General features: G+C 39.4%; 1 protein-coding gene across 2 annotated transcripts; it reads right to left on the minus strand.

The window, feature by feature from the left end:
• Nucleotides 1-472: 472 nt before the first annotated feature.
• On the minus strand, nucleotides 473-11,836 carry LOC133150538 (immunoglobulin-like and fibronectin type III domain-containing protein 1). 2 transcript variants are annotated; one of them, XM_061273118.1, is made up of 24 exons: nucleotides 11,738-11,836; nucleotides 10,453-10,510; nucleotides 9,844-9,903; nucleotides 8,830-8,952; nucleotides 8,586-8,725; nucleotides 8,395-8,494; nucleotides 8,244-8,295; nucleotides 7,854-8,007; nucleotides 7,617-7,722; nucleotides 7,240-7,512; nucleotides 6,782-7,156; nucleotides 6,094-6,198; nucleotides 5,889-6,013; nucleotides 5,208-5,349; nucleotides 4,828-5,124; nucleotides 4,439-4,735; nucleotides 3,710-3,889; nucleotides 3,510-3,638; nucleotides 3,122-3,421; nucleotides 2,807-2,892; nucleotides 2,532-2,724; nucleotides 2,160-2,456; nucleotides 918-1,244; nucleotides 473-600 (listed from the first exon to the last, which is right to left on the minus strand). In XM_061273118.1, exons 2-24 carry the CDS (start codon nucleotides 10,487-10,489, stop codon nucleotides 596-598), a joined length of 3,903 nt encoding a protein of 1,300 aa, XP_061129102.1. In that variant the 5' UTR covers nucleotides 10,490-10,510; nucleotides 11,738-11,836; the 3' UTR covers nucleotides 473-595. The 2 variants fall into 2 exon arrangements, with proteins under 2 accessions (XP_061129102.1, XP_061129103.1); XM_061273119.1 differs by having other exon boundaries at nucleotides 11,693-11,809.
• Nucleotides 11,837-17,049: the final 5,213 nt, after the last annotated feature.

Raw genomic sequence — 17,049 nt, forward strand, 5'->3', positions numbered from 1 at the left:
TCAATCAAAAGCAACAATTATCTCTGCTTTGGGTTCATGATTGCTCTGCTTATTTCATTTCATCTGGCACCACTCTGTGTTCGAAAAGGAAATCGCAATAAGAGAAAGCGAGAGCAGCCAATTCGAGGATGGATGCATGGATGGGTAATTTTGCTACGAGCATGTTGATCTGAGCAAACTACAGTGACATTATATTTTTAAAATAAATAATATCAAAATTAGTTTTTGTATTTTTGTAAATAAAGACAAACATGTTGGTTTACAAACTACAGCAATAATAATAATGATAATAATAATAATAATAGTTAAATGTATTGCAATGTATAAATTGCATTTATACGTACACATTTGATTAGTTAGGTACGCAAATGGCACTGATTCAGTGGGATGACCTCCATAAAAATTTCTCACATTCTCTTCTAATGAAAACAAGGACATAAAGGTACAGTGGCCACAAGATCACGACATAGAATCTCGTTAAAGACAACCATTTATTTCAGTTTTTGTAACAAACCAACAAATTATATCATGCAACTCATAGATAATGTCCAGGCAAAAAAAGCCCTAACAATCCCGGTTGTTGTCACCAGATTCTTCACTCTGCAGGAGACAAACACAATTATTAAATCTATAAACATTTTGCGTTAAAGAAGGCATGTGTTTTTATAATTATTATTTTATTTAAACCAGGTATTCTGATATACTGTACTGCCTGCCGCTGGCATGGTTCAGTCAATATAGATGAACAATTTTACACTTTTTGTGCATGAAATTTGCCAAATGCAAAGAAGCCACTGCCGGGGTCGGGGGGAGCTGATTTGAGGCCCATAGGAATATTTCACTTTGAAGAAGTAGGTTTTTAAACTTCAATGATAAAATGCAATTTGCATAATTATATCCCCAAGCGTAGCCCTTACCTCGGACACTAAGCATGGTGGAACATTCAGATCGGCCCAGGGCGTTCTCCGCTGTGACAGTGTACTTCCCCACATCTTTAGGACCGACGTTTAGGATCATCATGGAACAAACTCCACAGGTATTCGAGATGTAATAGTTGGTGTTTGTGTTGAGGTTGACATGATTTAGGTACCACGTGATTCGAGGTTTGGGGTTTCCTGTCACAGCGCAGCTCATATGGCATTCGTAACCTTTTGGTGCCGCATGCAGCTTCAGTGGTACGGTGAAGTCCGGAGCGCATCGCAGGTCTCGTTCTTCTCTGTTTGGTAAGATCAGCGAAAGCTTTTCTGCAAAAGGTAAATCAAAAGTAATGTTGATGAAAATCAAGTCAAACTTTGAGGTGTTGTATGTATGTGCTGGAATTAGGATCCCGCTGGATTCACCAGATGGCACTTAACCTTTATTTTTCTCTTATAGGAAAATGAAAAAAAAAAATCCGTTTTTGCATTTTGCATAGATTATATCATATAATCTACAATGATATGCTATCTCATAAATATCACCTAAAAAAGTAATACACGCGTACGTGGATTAACTTTGCTGCTGCAAGCTCTCCCATGTATTTACAGATACGTTCAAACATATTTAAATACGTTCAAATATATTCACTGAATAATTGACACCCATCTCTAAAAACTTCTAATTGTCTATAGGTACCACAAGATGGCGGTAAAGCTCTTTTTTCTTTTTTTTTAACCCCCAGTTCAGTGCTTCTCAATTATTTTCTGTTACGCCCCCCCCTAGCAAGAAGAAATCTATTCGCGCCCCCCCTCCCCACCGTGACTATCCTAACTTGTCTTGTAAGTCGTAAAATGTTGCACTGTCGCAAACGTGACAGAAGTAACAATGAGAGCGCCACTGCCCCCTGCTGTAGTAAACGCGCAATTACACTTTATTCTAGTACTGCGCCCCCCCAGGAATAGCACCGCGCCCCCCTTGCCCCACTATTTGAGAAGCACTGCCCCAGTTAAACAAGTCTAGGCATTCAATGTAGTTCCTTGGTCCTAAGATGCCAAAAGATGGCATTAAAGCAATTATTTAAAGCAATATTTTGAAAACATTAGACATGACGTTGACCTGATCTGAAAAAAAAAGTGCAAATGCCAAAGAGCAAATATGCAGGGGCGAGGGATGGTCGCTGCACATATTTCTAGTGGACAGCATCACAGGGGTTGGTGCCCCTGGTTGTATGACACACAAACCTTTCTTTCTCCCCACGGCCCAGGTGAGTGACTCAGAAGGCGCCGACACACCCATGTCGTTCTTGGCATAGACCCGAAAATGGTATTCCCTTCCGGGCATGATATTGCATACAGTGAACTTGTTATTGAAAAGTCTGTCGGCCACTGTGGTCCAAGTGTGTTTGGTGGAGTCCAGTTTGGAAATGGTGTAATGCAGCCGGTCATCAAGCTTCTCATCAGGAGAAGGTTGCCAAGTCACTTGTACTGTACCAGGCACATTTTCCTCTATTTCCACCGGTCCTGGAGGCTTAGGATCATCTGCAAGCACAGTCAGATATTTGAACTTCATAGTAGAGCAATCTATATGTTGTTGCACATCATGATCGTTTTTACCTGTCACCCTAACTTCTGTACTGAAGGTCTCCTGTCCTGCCAAATTTTTCACCAAAATGGAGTAGATGCCCGTATCGGAGCGTTCTGACAACGGGATCAAGATCTGTGAAGCGCCATCCGAGTTACTCACTGTGACTCGCTTTGGCACAGGCCCGTTGTCCTTGAGCCACGTGATGTCAGGTGGTGGCGAAGCCTTTGAAACAGAGCATTGGCAAAGAAATGACATCCCAGAATCTTCAATTGAGTCCAAGACAAGTTAAAAGTTTAAACCTTACCTCAAAGTTGATGGTCACCCTGACTGTGTTTCCTGCCCTCACCACAACGAATGTTTTCATCTTTTTATTTGTGAACTTTGGTCTCACTAAGAGATGGGGGGGTATAAAATTATAAATGTCAGTTTACAAAACTACAGACAAAATAATAATAAATAATAATAATGATAATAATAATAATATGTGAATTCCCATGTCATTCTGGCTTAAAATACTCAGGAATTTTGTAAAGGTTTTTTACTATTTACCCATCAACACAAATAAACTTCAGAAAATTATATTTTCATGTCAAAATGAAGTGTAAGTGAAGAAGAATACCAAGAGGCGGCATCGCAAGGACATAGTTGGGCAGATCCTCAATTTGTCCCTCTCCTCCGTCATTGGTCGCAATGACTCTGACCCAGTACATATCCATTGCCCTCAGGCCTTTTACAGTGTAGGTGGTGGTGATGGTGAAGTTTCGTGACCATTCCAGGCACTGCGCATTCCTTATCTCGACAAAATATCCTTTAGCTTCGTCCTCTATGTCGGGTTTGTCTTTCGGTTTGGTCCAGGTCAAGACAAAGTGGTTGTAAGATCTTTCTGTCACTTTTAAGCCAATAACCTTTCCAGGGGGCTCTTGGGACAAAAAATGTGGCATTCCGGTTCAATTGAATGAAAGATCAACACGGAAAATTGAAAGTTTAATTTTAACTATCACACTTACTTTTGGGATCCCGTGCAAAAACAAAGTCGCACGGGATGCTAAATTCCCCAGGTCCCGAAAGGTTCACAGCCGAAACTCTGAATTCATATTCCAAACCAGCGACAACATCCTTCACTGCACATTTCTTCTCTGGAAATGTAACAACATTGTTCCGGTGAGCATGACACACACTGACCTCAAAAGGAAACATGACAACAGACCTTTTATTGGCTCAATTGAAGCATTGACCCCATTCCAAAGATTGCTTCCTTTTTTGCGTTTTTCCACAATGTAGCCGATGATTTGCGAGCCTCCTGTATCACTTGGTGCCGTCCAAGAAAGGTTGATGCAGTCATCAAAGGCACTGACCACCTTTGGAGGTGCAGGGGCACTAGGGAAAGCTGAAATATTAAAGAAGACATAGTGATTAGAGTACAAAATAATTAACATTTTTGTTAATTCAACTAAATACATTTAAGTAACATTGCACATTGTCATATAGGCACATTGTCACATACGTTTCTTAAGTCTACTTTGACTTGTAGCATCATTTTAGTTAGGTATACAAATGGATTATATAGATAGATATAACAGAAAAGCCCCTTGGTGCTCAGGTCACACACAAAAAAAAAGTATAAATGAAAATGAGAGGCTTCTTGTAATGGCCTTGTGTGACAGCAGAGGGCGCTGCTATGCTGTCAACCTTTTCATTCCAAACTGCCTTAAAACCCATTTTTTTATTCTTTGGCTTTCAGCATGATACTTGGCAATGTTTTAGTGTTTCGTCGTATATATTTGATAGTTATTAATTTGTTTTAGCTGTCTTTGTTTTTACGTCTTTTTTTTTAACTTTAGATACACTTTGCATGCACCTATGGTTGTTTTTACAGCACTCTAGAAATAAAGTAGAGTTGACGGTTGAGTTGCATCATCATCCCACAAAGCCTCACCCAGTATGCCAGCTTGCAGGTCTTCGGTCTCCAACACTCCGCTCACCCCCTCTGAGGTCATAGCTCGGATTCTGTAGCAGTACTTGCGTCCACGGTCCACGTTTGTGTCGCGGTAGAAAGGCACGCCCGGAATCTCTCCCACTTTCTTCCAAGTGTTTCTCCCAATCTGCTGTCGCTCCATGATGTAATTTATCACAGGCGATCCGCCGTCATCCTTTGGAGGCCTCCACTTGAATTCAATGCATGTAGCTGAGCTAAGCGTCATCTCTGCAGGACCTAGCGGGGTCGTGGGTTTGTCTGAAACAAACAGAGTGGCACGCTCTTTGAAGTGTTGCTTCAGCCTGTATAGAAAAATCAATCTAATGTGTTTGACTGCAACATTGGCTCACCGAGCACAACGAGCTGTGTTATTGCCTCGGTGGTGCCATGCTCATTTTTGAGCTTGATCTTGATCTCTCCTGAGTCCCTCCTTTGGCATCTGCTCAGTAGCAGGCGGCTGCAATTGGTTGATTTGTCTATTCTGGTGCTGCTGGCGTCATCATGGAGCTCCTCTCCCTCTCTGTACCATTTGATTTTAATGGGCTCGAAGCCGAGAAAATTTAGTTTAAAGACTGCATTATGCCCTACTTTAATTCTCAAGGGCTCCGTGAACGCACTGAGGTCTTCTGGGGCAAACCTGGGTGGATCTGAACAAGAACAATTTGAACTCATAAAAGTGTTGCACTGGATTGTTATCAAGCTTGATTTCTGTTTTGATGAGTCTTCAAACCTTTAACGTTGACCACCGCCTCCGTCTTACGATTGTCCGCCTCGAAACGATATTTCCCAGAGTGCTCCTCCTGGCATTTCACTATGAGCAACTTATGAATTGCACCATCTTTAGATATTATGAATGTGTCATCAGTGATGATCTGAAAGGAAGACAAATTAAAGCACCTACTGTCATGATGAGTCCAAGACACATCTTGTGTATGTTTTACAGTCAGCCTAAAAATACACTTTGCCTTTTGAAACAGGGAGGCAAACTCTTTGTTTTTTGCTGAAGACAATGGAGACACTGGGTTGACGTCAAAAGGTGTGTATGTGCTAGGAGATCAACATTTCAATTTTATTTACAGGTTCACATCTGGATCTGATACATAGGTTAGACCCTCTGAGCTTTTGTTTGTTCAACTAAGAATTGGAACATGTGACTGCCATGGTATGTTGTCTCTATTCCAAAATTCATTGATCTTTTTTTTTTTAGCACAGTCAGCTATTTAAAATTTTAATTTTAGCATATGCCGCGGTCCTGTAAAAAACAGTGGGTGGGCCACAAATGGCCCCCGAGCCCTAGTTTAGTATATACTGTATCAACCTTCAGGTCTCCCATTCTTTGATATTTTGCTGACAAAGACAAAACGGTAATCCAGACAATGCTGATCATAAAAAGATGGACCTTATGCCTGACCTTTTCACCATCTCTGAACCAAACTCCCTCGCAGTCTTCCTTGCTAAGTTTACAAGTTAGCTCCGCAGTCTCGCCGATGATGGCGTTGATGTCTGCAAATCCCCAAATGAACTGAACCCCTGGATCTAAAAAAAAAAAACCACGTAACAAAGTACATTTAGGGAAAGAAACTGGGATGTGACAGAATTTCCATCGGAATACTTACCAATGACCGCGTCTTCTATCAGTGGGCCAATTCGTTTACGCCTTGGTTGTGTGGCAAGGCCAATCACTTCTTCAGCCTCGCTGTCTTCATTCCATAAACGTTCATCTAGTAAGACAAAAAATAAGGTGATTAAACAAAAGAGAGGCCTATATTTAATCAACAAACAGAAATCTAACTTGGCAAAAGTACCAAACTTAATTTTTTTCTTTTTTGGTGTGATCTTCATTTCAATTTCATTTTACTCATCAATATTTTTTAACTCCTCATCACGTGTCGGCGGATTCTACACGGAAAAACAACAACAGATAATGCTTACTGTCTGCTGTACGCACACTGGCTCAGTTTTGCTCCTCTTATTTATTGGGTTGTTTGTTTATTATTTATTCATCACTCATTTTATTTATTTATTAGTTATTGTTTGTGCCTTCTTGTTTTTATTTTGTGTCGTCTACTTGTATGTTTATCGTGTACTGTGTCTCGTCGCCGTGGGATGGAGGAAACGGAATTTCGGTTTCTTTGTGTGTCTCGACATATGAAGGGATTGACAATAAAGTGACTTTGAAATCTTTAAATCTTTGAAAATCTTTGAAATATTGCTTCATAATTTGTGGGTTTTTTTTAATAAAAGAAAAAAAGATCATTCCAGCTATTCTTGGAAATGGTGATGTGGCACATTTGCTATACTTACCATTAACCTTAACCTGCTGTTTAGATGGTGAGAGTGCAACTAGCGTTGACTTGAGAACGTTACTATCGTTCGCATCATGCACATCACTCCCGCTGAATTGGACGTCATTCTCGCTGTGATTGACGTCATCCCCGCTGTATTTGACGGACCCAGTCAGGGAAAAGATTTCTCCATCTTTTCCGAAGGTGTCTGTCTTCCTCCGTGTCAGTTCCTCTGTCTTCCTCCGTGTCAGTTCCTCTGCGTCATGTTTTGCTTTGACAGCTTCCAAAATCCTCTCCGTCTCTTTTTGGTTTTTGATTTGCTGCTGTTTCACCACTTCCTCCAGGTCCATCCCTGCTCCTCCAGTTTTCTTCTTGCCCGCTGCCTCAAGGTCAGCTTGAGGCACAATTAGCAATCACGCTTAATTAATCATTCAAGTACTGACTATATTTATAATTGAGTATTTATAATTGAGTTACCTTCCACATCTAATGCAGCCTCGCATGAGGCAGTTCCAACCACGGCCGAGTAGACCCCCTTGTCTTGGTCTGAGCAGTCTTGGATCAGCAACCTGTGGATCATTTGATGGTCCGAGACACTGATCTGATATTTTTCACCATCTTCCAGCACATTGCCTTTGCTCATCCATGTGATTTTAGGCTGCGGGTGGGTCAGGACACATTCAAACAACGCAGTGTCTTTTTCTTCTGTTACTGCTTCTTGAAGTTTGACAACAAAGTCCAGTTGGGGAACTGAAAATGTACATCATAACATTGTTAGTTGTCATCAGTAAACACGTGTTCATTTTTACTATACAATAATGAACTCAAACTTAGGACATAAAGTATTAACTTACTTGTGAAGTTTTCAGAATTCTTTAGACATCCACCGCCACTTACAAGTCCGTTTTTCTTTTCGGAGTCTTCATTGGTCCAATGGTCCATTGGTCCACCCAGTCCATTCTGTTAGGGACAAAAATAAAGTGCACTCAACTCATTAAAAAAAAAAAAACCCAGTACCATGAGCGAACAGTAATAACAGTTTGTAAAATGAACTAGCGGTCAGCTTGTATGCATCGTGGCTGCTTTCATACCTGACATTTGAGCTCTTGCTGCCTCTTCTCCTCCATTTTCATGTGCATCAAGTGCATGTCTTTTGTCTCGAGTCCCTTATAGTCTCTCTGCAGAGTGTCGCTGTATCGCTCGTCTCTTTCTTTGGTTTTCTCTGTCTGCTTTTCATCTAAAATACTGTAATGGAAATATTGATTTGTATCATTGACACAAATTGCTGTCAAAGAGTCCACGTCCCCTTCAAAGCATGTAGAAAAAAAGCTTCACAAAAAGAAACATTATAGAACTTAAGCAACAAGTTACGCTTTTATAATATTCCCTTCAACCCAGCAACAATTGCTTCGTTCAGTGTATGACAAGAGGTCAGAGGTCAGTCCTGGAATTATTCTGACGTGCCACGCATGCAATCTTACTTTATGTTCGTTTTTCTCAGCAGTTTTCTGAAATCTGATGGGTCGGTCAACACTAACAGCAAAAAAAAAAAAATCATTTTCAAACAAGTTCTGTAGATAGAATAGGAGACCTCAAAACACATACAGCACATGTTATTAATGTGTAACTTACTATCTGTTACATGTAGAACTGCTGAGCAAAGAGCTTTTCCATATTCATTCACGGCAATGCATTTGTATGTGTCTGCATCTTCACCCATGACATCATGAATCTAAAAAAAGACAAAACATTACATTGCAAAACAAAAACACAGAGGCACAATTTCAGAGGGTTATTTTTTAATTCTGTAATTTATTTTTCACCTCCAATATGTACTCCCCTGTTGATTCATCATATTTAGTTTGAGATTTCTCCTTGTCTAAAATGCTGCCTCTTCCTCTCTTCCACGTCACTTCAGGTTTGGGCTCTCCTACCACCAAAGCCTTGAAAACAGCCGAGTTCCCTAAAGGATATGTCGAAATGTTGAGGGTTTGTTTGCTCAAGCTGCAGTTATTTATTGGACACCTAGTGTGAAAAGCAATTCTGCTAGAACATATAGAAACTCACCTTCTTGGACATGTACTGGGTTTAGTTTACGCTTAAAATCTGGGTAGCTTTTCCCCTCTGGTATGCTCACAGTATATTGTGTGATGACCACACCGGGAATTTTAGATCTTCTCCGGATTGCAGCTGAACAAAGACAACAATAAATTATTATGTGACTCTAAAAACACACCCGTAAATGCCAAAACAAAAGTGAGGGACTCAGTTATAGTAGAAATGCCAACAGCTAAATCAATTTTTGGGGTGTTTAAGATTGAATCATTTGTGCCTGCCGAAAGCTAAATTTAGTTTAGTCGTCACAATGATACAAAGTTTGGTGAAATCTATCTATCTATCTATCTATCTATCTATCTATCTATCTATCTATCTATCTATCTATCTATCTATCTATCTATCTATCTATCTATCTATCTATCTATCTATCTATCTATCTATCTATCTATCTATCTATCTATCTATCTATCTATCTATCTATCTATCTATCTATCTATCTATCTATCTATCTATCTATCTATCTATCTATCTATCTATCTATCTATCTATCTATCTATCTATCTATCTATCTATCTATCTATCTATCTATCTATCTATCTATCTATCTATCTATCTATCTATCTATCTATCTATCTATCTATCTATCTATCTATCTATCTATCTATCTATCTATCTATCTATCTATCTATCTATCTATCTATCTATCTATCTATCTATCTATCTATCTATCTATCTATCTATCTATCTATCTATCTATCTATCTATCTATCTATCTATCTATCTATCTATCTATCTATCTATCTATCTATCTATCTATCTATCTATCTATCTATCTATCTATCTATCTATCTATCTATCTATCTATCTATCCACACACGCACGCATGCGCACACACGCACGCATGCGCACACATGCACGCGCGCGCACGCACACGCACACACACGCACGCACACACACACACACGCACACACGCACACACGCACACACACACGCACACACACACTGATAGGGCATTTAATTTACCTGATTTGTTGCCAGCTCTCTCATTGAAATGTTGAATATACTGGTGAACAAGGGAGAAACCTAGGGAGCATAATTCACGCATAAAATTAGTGTAATAACATTCTGGTATTAGAAGTGTAAACTAGCCAAGGGATTTCTAGCATGACTGCGTGAGCAGATCTACTTTGTCTTGGGAAATATTTTATAGAGGGAGCCGGTGCCAGTAAAATTCAGAGTGAGTGGAGAGACAGGAAGTGGAAGTCAGTCAAGCGTAACACGGAAAAGCTCAGAGAAGCCTAAACAAATTGAGGCACTGCCAGGGTCACAGCAAAGGGCATTAGGCAGGCAACCGTAATCCTGGGTTGTTTTCTTCTCATCCTCGGTTTGTTGTTAAAGCCTGAGAGTGAAGACTCCACTCAGCCGGCCCAAGCTCTGCCAGCACGGCCGCATTCTCATCAACTGAAGCACAGATGCTGCACTCCATCACATGTGGATGGAAATGGTGTAATTTTGGCTCTGAGTTCAGTCCATATTTAATCTACAAATTCACACATATTTTCATACTGATCCTAGTACATAATTTGGCTATCTTCCACTACTTCACTGCAGATTAGCTCTTTCAATACTTACAGATTTTGCGCCCAGAGCCCTTTGCACGTTTCAACATTTTGACGAGAATGGACCAAACCTGTAAAAGTGACCACAAAAGGATTCACATACTCGGTCAAGCAGTCATATCGTGTGTTCGGTGATGACTGAAAGCAAATCAATAAATCAATAAATCAATAAATCAATAAATCAATAAATCAATAAATCAATAAATCAACAAATCAATAAATCAATAAATCAATAAATCAATAAATCAATAAATCAATCAATCACACCCCTTATTTATTTATTTATTTATTCATTTATTCATTTATTTATTTATTTATTTATTTATTTGTAGTGTCCCTCACCCTCTAATGAATGTTCCACCAGTCACCACTGATATTATCAACTACTGTAAATAGCCATGTTTTTGGTCACCATATTTATGCACCAAGTGACGCAAGCCCACGACATCACTTAACCCGGTTCTTCCCAAATATTTATTTCATGTGATTTTATTTCATGTGATTTAAAGCTTTAACTGATAATGCAAGATCCAAACAATGCTGTCATATTCAGTATGTAAGAGAAAAAATAAAATTCCCCCAAAATCAGGGATGCAGTCCTTGAAAGGCAATGTCTTCTCTCTTCTTTCCAGCTAAAGTTAGCTATGACCCCCGTTGTGACTTCATGCGGTGACACAGAGTCTGATTGCACACTATTGTCACTTGGAGAGTTGCATTCCAAAAAGTCACATACTTACAACCAGATGCTTTCACCGTACTAGTAATGGCACGTCCAAACCATTTTGTGCCATTTATAATCATCTTTATAATATATTCCTCGAATACCTGATGCAACAGTTTTCATTCTTTAAACACAATTTATGTACCACTAACAAGGGAAAATTCTTTTTTTTAAGGAAAGGATCAAATTCTTGTTATGATTCATTATAAAATAGAGAACATTCTTTATGTAACACGGAGACACTATGGTGGAAGTTGTAGAAATATTTTTAAAAAATCCCGTCACTTTCACTGCCAGTATTTTTGCTCAAAACACGAAAACAGTCTCGAGTTGATATGAAAGTGTACGTATGTACCGTACCGAACAGCATACAAAAAAAAAAGAGAACAAATCCTCATCCAATCACCAGTCACCCATTGATCTCATTTTGTAGCCAGCCCTGCATATCAACAATCTTCCAAAGAAATTCAGAAAGAAAGGCAAGATTGGCCCACAACCAGTCAGTTTACCTTCCTCGAACCTATCCACTCACCCACTGAGCCTGACGGCTCAGAGATGGATTCCCATGGGCTCTTACCGGATGTTAAATCCTTTGGGAGGCGACTGCAAACCAGAGCCAAATGAGGTGGTCAAGGAGAAGCCTCTGCCGTTTGGGCTTGGTGATGCTCAGAGCGGGTGAGTTGTTATTAAGGCAGAGTGGGGTGGGGGCGAGGAGGGGGGTGGGCGTCCGGTGAGGAGGGATAAAATGACTGAGGAGGGAGGAGGTGAAGGAAGGGCTACCAATGTCGAGTTAGTGGAATGATTGGTAATTGCTGATGACAGTTGGCTCATCTGTCATCACACACTTGTTCACAGGCAGGTTCATTTGGTTCATGTCGAGACAACTTCAGATGTCATCAGAGTATTTGCAGCAGCGTCAGATAAGCAGAATAATATTAGCGATCATGTTTGTGACTGCAATAAGTTTAAAGACTTAAAAAAAACTACAAAAAATGTTGCTAATGACCTTGACAAGTGATTGTCAGGTAACTTGGCACAAGTGCACATTGTTTGCTGCTATTTGTGTGGAGTGCCGCACTCATAATAGAACGCAGCTGGATGTCTTCCACCTCATTCGACTTCAAGGTGGCATGATTCACGCAAATTCACAGTTGGAGCCCCATTCGGCGTCCTTGCAAAGGAAGCTCAAACCTTCTGCACAAAGCTCCAACGCCCTTGTCTTGTATTACAATGTGTTACATAATCGTGGTTGTGGGAGAAGCTCTTCTCATGACTTTGGCAAGGAAAGATCAAATGAAGGACAAGGCAGCATTTGTGTTCCCAAGGTCAAGTGCCGGCATGACCGTTACATTCACCACATACTAATCCAGTGTGTGTACACAGTGCGCCGTGATTGTAAAATGTAAAGCGCTGATTATAGACACAGTGGCAACACCCGTTCAAAGACTTTGTTTTTTCAGTTGCTGATCAAATTTCTTCGTGGGAGGCAACTATTTTTAATTCCTGTCATATGTCCTCTCCTTGGTAACTTGTTTGTTTTTCTGACACGTTAGGAACATGGCCTTGGCAGTGTGTTCGCTCAGCCTGTACAATTTTCCATCAAGTGTGATTCATTTTTGCTACAGTTAATTCACTCATCCGCCTTGCTTCATACAATTCTGGTTTATCACCACAAACAGGTCAAAAGTTCGGAATATATTCATTTCTTTTGTTACGCTTTTGAGCATCTTGACTCAGGCGTAGCATAGCTTACTAATATGTGTAATACAAGCCTGGATGAGTGCGGGCCAACACCTACCGTTGCCCATCATCTGACAATTGGAGATGTATTTGTGGCTCCCAGTGAGGTGTAGAAAAGATATAAAACCAAACATGGTGGTGTGAAAAACAAAACATAAAAGTATCAGATAAAAATTGTGGCTTTAAATAAAACGCGTCTCTTTCCCGCCATAGGACATGGAGGTGCAAACGGCCCCAGCGATCCGCCCCGGGTGTCCTGCCATCCTTGCCCTTCCACACGCAGTATACCTCTAATTCATCTGAATATCCTCCTGAGTGAGCTTGATCCCAAATAAACCAGCTGTATTAAGAATTAAACCCCGTTGGCTGGCTCTCCTTATATTGATGAAATGTCATGCTCCATAGCTTTCATTCCAGTTACGGAGAAACACAGAGAGGAGCCGCAGAGGTGCTAACTCGACTGCCTGGCCTGCCTCCCTCTGAGGAGAGAATCAGTGCATCAGCTGAGGCCCTGTCAGTTACTCATAAACAAGGAGTAAAGATAGCCTTAGCTGGCCTTCACCAGCAATGAATCTGAAATCCCACCCATTAAATGATCAGAAATAACTTAGACTATTTCCTATTTTATCTTCGCATAATCGACAAGTCATGGCTGAGACTACGTCAGTGCTGGCCAAAATTAGTCTTAGTCAAAAGGATTTATTAATTTTTACCACTTGAAAATGATGTCTTAATTTGTCAAGTCAAACTTCTTTGCTGATGTCTTTATTTTTAATTATGAAAACGTTTTCTAAGAGTTGTTTGTCGTTGCTCCCATTTAGATCAATTTTAAATGGAATATCAAGTTACAGAGCGATAAGCATGACTACTTCCTTGACCTCATTTTTCTCTAGAGCTGAAATATGCAAAATATCGTTCATGGTCCATGTTCACATATATTTATGGGCCGTGTTCACAGATATTTTTATTGAGTTGTACTCATCATCATCCGCTCATTTTTTTAAGGCTGGAGCTTTATTATATTTCAGCAATGATCCATAACCAACTGTCATGAATATTCATGGTTTATTTAATCGCGTTTAACTTATATCTCCAAGCTTCCTTTGATTTTTTCAGACCTACGTGTACCAAATGGTTCAATTTTGTTTAAATCATTTACATAACATATATTGCATTTACATTTTTCGAATTTATTTCTCAAGCTTCAATCCCTCTACAGAGCAAACTGTAGTTGCATTGATTATGTGGGAAATGATAATAACTAATAACTAATCCAAAAAGTAACTAGACATGGTTATAGGACATTAATGTCGCCCTCTAGATCTATTATTTATAGACTGAGAACGATTTATCACAGCCGAGAACCTTAAGTGCTCACATTGTGACGGAGGTCCATCTCATCCTCATTATTTGTAACTTCAAAGACTACGATCCTGATTCCTTCACCCCTGCCTGACAAATAATCTGTGCGCTTGAAACACTCGTATTGTTGCTTATGTGCGCACGCTTAGCAGCTAAATTTGAGTCCCATTCTTATGAGCTGACCAATCATATCCAAGGTGCACATGGCACCGAGCTTACACAAAGGCATGACTAGCATACTAAATGAGTATTCAAGACATAGCATTAGTGTTTGCCTAGTGACGATCAGCATATTTAAAACAAAACTAAATATAGCCGAGTCTTAGATACTTTATTTTATAGATCTATATTATTATCGTTTCAATGGAATTATGCTGTAGCAGTCCACAGACAACCGGGCTGTAGTTCCTGCTAACTCACCAGGTTGATTAAGTGTGTCCAGGATGCTGTGGTGAGTCAAATGAGTCAGTGACAGGTTGATGGGTGCTCAAGGCTCAGTGATACATGCGGGCTGTGAAGGATTGTCGGTATCGTCCATTCCTACGGAAGAGCCCAAGTGCAGCTGAGGTTTATGCTGGTTGTAATAGGAAAGCATCAGAACAGAGAAGATAACACACACAGTTTTTTGGGTTTGGGTCCCACTTTATGTCCAATCTACATTCTAATAATTAAAGTGATACATTGTATTAATACATTTTGGCAGAACCTTTTAAGTGGGGAAAACAGTGTGGGCTTTATTTATTCCTTGTTAATTCCACTTGATGGCAGTAGATTTCCTTTATTTGTCCAACATGGGGCAACGTCTGTGTCATGCAAACAAGAGGCTAAAACATAAAACACAGGAAAGGAATTTAAATCAAAGAGTTCTGTGCACAGGTGAAATGAACGGGGCTTGCAGTTTTGTTTTCTACGGACAAGTGTAACGTTGTTACTGTGCATTTGGGACAGGGTAAGACAAATCATAATTGCAACAATAACCCATAATATTGCCAAATGAAGATTTATTACTGATAATACTTCTCATTGGATTGTAGGCAATTTTCACAGATTTTTTTTCATTTTGCAGGATATGAGAAAAGCACTATATGATGATATGGTGAGGCAATTTCAGTGCAATTATTGAAAAAGGCTCTTCTGGGTAGTGAGAGACGGTCATTCTTTAATGGTAGCTCAGCTACTCACTGTGGCTTGGTGGCAACCTTGCACCTCTGGCAGACACTTTGACCAGAAAACACAAAGATTTTTAGCTGTCCACCGCCGAGCAAACACAAATTGTTCACCAAAAGTCCTCTACTAAAGTATAATCAATACCGGGGAAGGCCAATCGGCAGACTGTGGGTCATACTTTGACGGGTCACTTGATAAATTCCTACACCTTCCCTTTTTTTTTTATTATTTCCATTCTTTTTTTAAAACCCGCTTTCAAAAAACAAACAAATATACAAATACAATATGAATAGTGATGTCAGAGGGTATTTTAAATATATGATGAAAAATAATACATCATTATAACATTGTAAACTAAAATGGGCTGCTTTTAGCAATGAAACTCCAGGGCTGAAAATGAGTCACACTCCAGCCCTGCCTAGAGAAAATGAAATTTCACCTGGTGCAAATGATCACATAGATTAGAGGAAATCAAAGCTTCTCACTGAATCTTGTTCCATTTCTATTAGAGCGTGACAAGGGCAAGCATAGTGGGTCTATCGCAGGGGCGGGCAGTAATTCTGCAAAGGGGCCATGTGAGAAACTAAAATTATAATCAACAATTTGTCAACATCATCAGTCACAATACAACAACCGAGGAGGTGAACTTAGTGTTTGCATTATTTTATTATTATTATTATAATTTTTTTAAAGCTCCATCTGTTGCTCGTCCCATGTGTTGTGTATGACATCTGCACTGTGTTTATGGCCGCCAGAATTGGCCCACAGGATAAACTGTATGGTGAAAATGTAAACTGTTGTGAGGGTTATCATATTTGTGTAGGTTTTTTATGTTCATGTAACTTCCCAAATTTTCCTTCTTTAGATTTTGTATTTTAATACATTTTGAGCGGACCTCTGGCTTGCTTCCAACCCTTGCTTGTGGGTTCTCCTAAATCCACCACACAAACGCTACACCAGAAAACAAACAAATCCTGCATCAGTCTACACATTTGTTTTCATTGCACTACTTACAATCCCAAATAGGCCCTGCATCTTATTCTATTTTGACAGTAAATGTTCTAGTTTAAAAGATGTTTATTTGGAATGTGGAAGTAATGCTTTTATTAGTTTATAGACTAAAGCAAACAGACTAACTAACTAACTAACTAACTAACTAACTAACTAACTAACTAACTAACTAACTAACTAACTAACTAACTAACTAACTAACTAACTAACTAACTAACTAACTAGTAATGCTTTTATTAGTTTATAGACTAAAGCAAACAGACTAACTAACTAACTAACTAACTAACTAACTAACTAACTAACTAACTAACTAACTAACTAACTAACTAACTAACTAACTAACTAACTAACTAACTAACTAACTAACTAACTAACTAACTAACTAACTAAAGATAATTTAACTAAAACACATCCCAATTAATAGTAAAGCTATTAATAGCTATAGCTACTGTTTTGGTCTTTTTCTCATTGTTCATTTATGTTTCCTCTTCAGCCATTTGTTGGAATGCTAATCCTGTAGGCCAGAAGGGGTTTCTTAAAATAAAGATAATGAAAACTATTAGGGCATACTAATTTATCATGAACTAATTAGTGGTAGTGGCTGTGAAT

The sequence above is a fragment of the Syngnathus typhle genome, linkage group LG2 (genome assembly GCF_033458585.1).
Source record: "Syngnathus typhle isolate RoL2023-S1 ecotype Sweden linkage group LG2, RoL_Styp_1.0, whole genome shotgun sequence".
Classification (NCBI taxonomy): domain Eukaryota; kingdom Metazoa; phylum Chordata; class Actinopteri; order Syngnathiformes; family Syngnathidae; genus Syngnathus; species Syngnathus typhle.

Bases quoted from the DNA above. Each gene is read 5' to 3' on its own strand.
- LOC133150538 (XM_061273118.1), bottom strand. From the start codon at position 10,489: ATGTTGAAACGTGCAAAGGGCTCTGGGCGCAAAATCT. The intron at 8,008-8,243 runs GTAAGATTGCAT...TTTCCATTACAG, and splicing joins CTGAGAAAAACGAACATAAA to TATTTTAGATGAAAAGCAGA. The intron at 6,014-6,093 runs GTAAGTATTCCG...TTTTTTTTTTAG, and splicing joins GATAGAAGACGCGGTCATTG to ATCCAGGGGTTCAGTTCATT.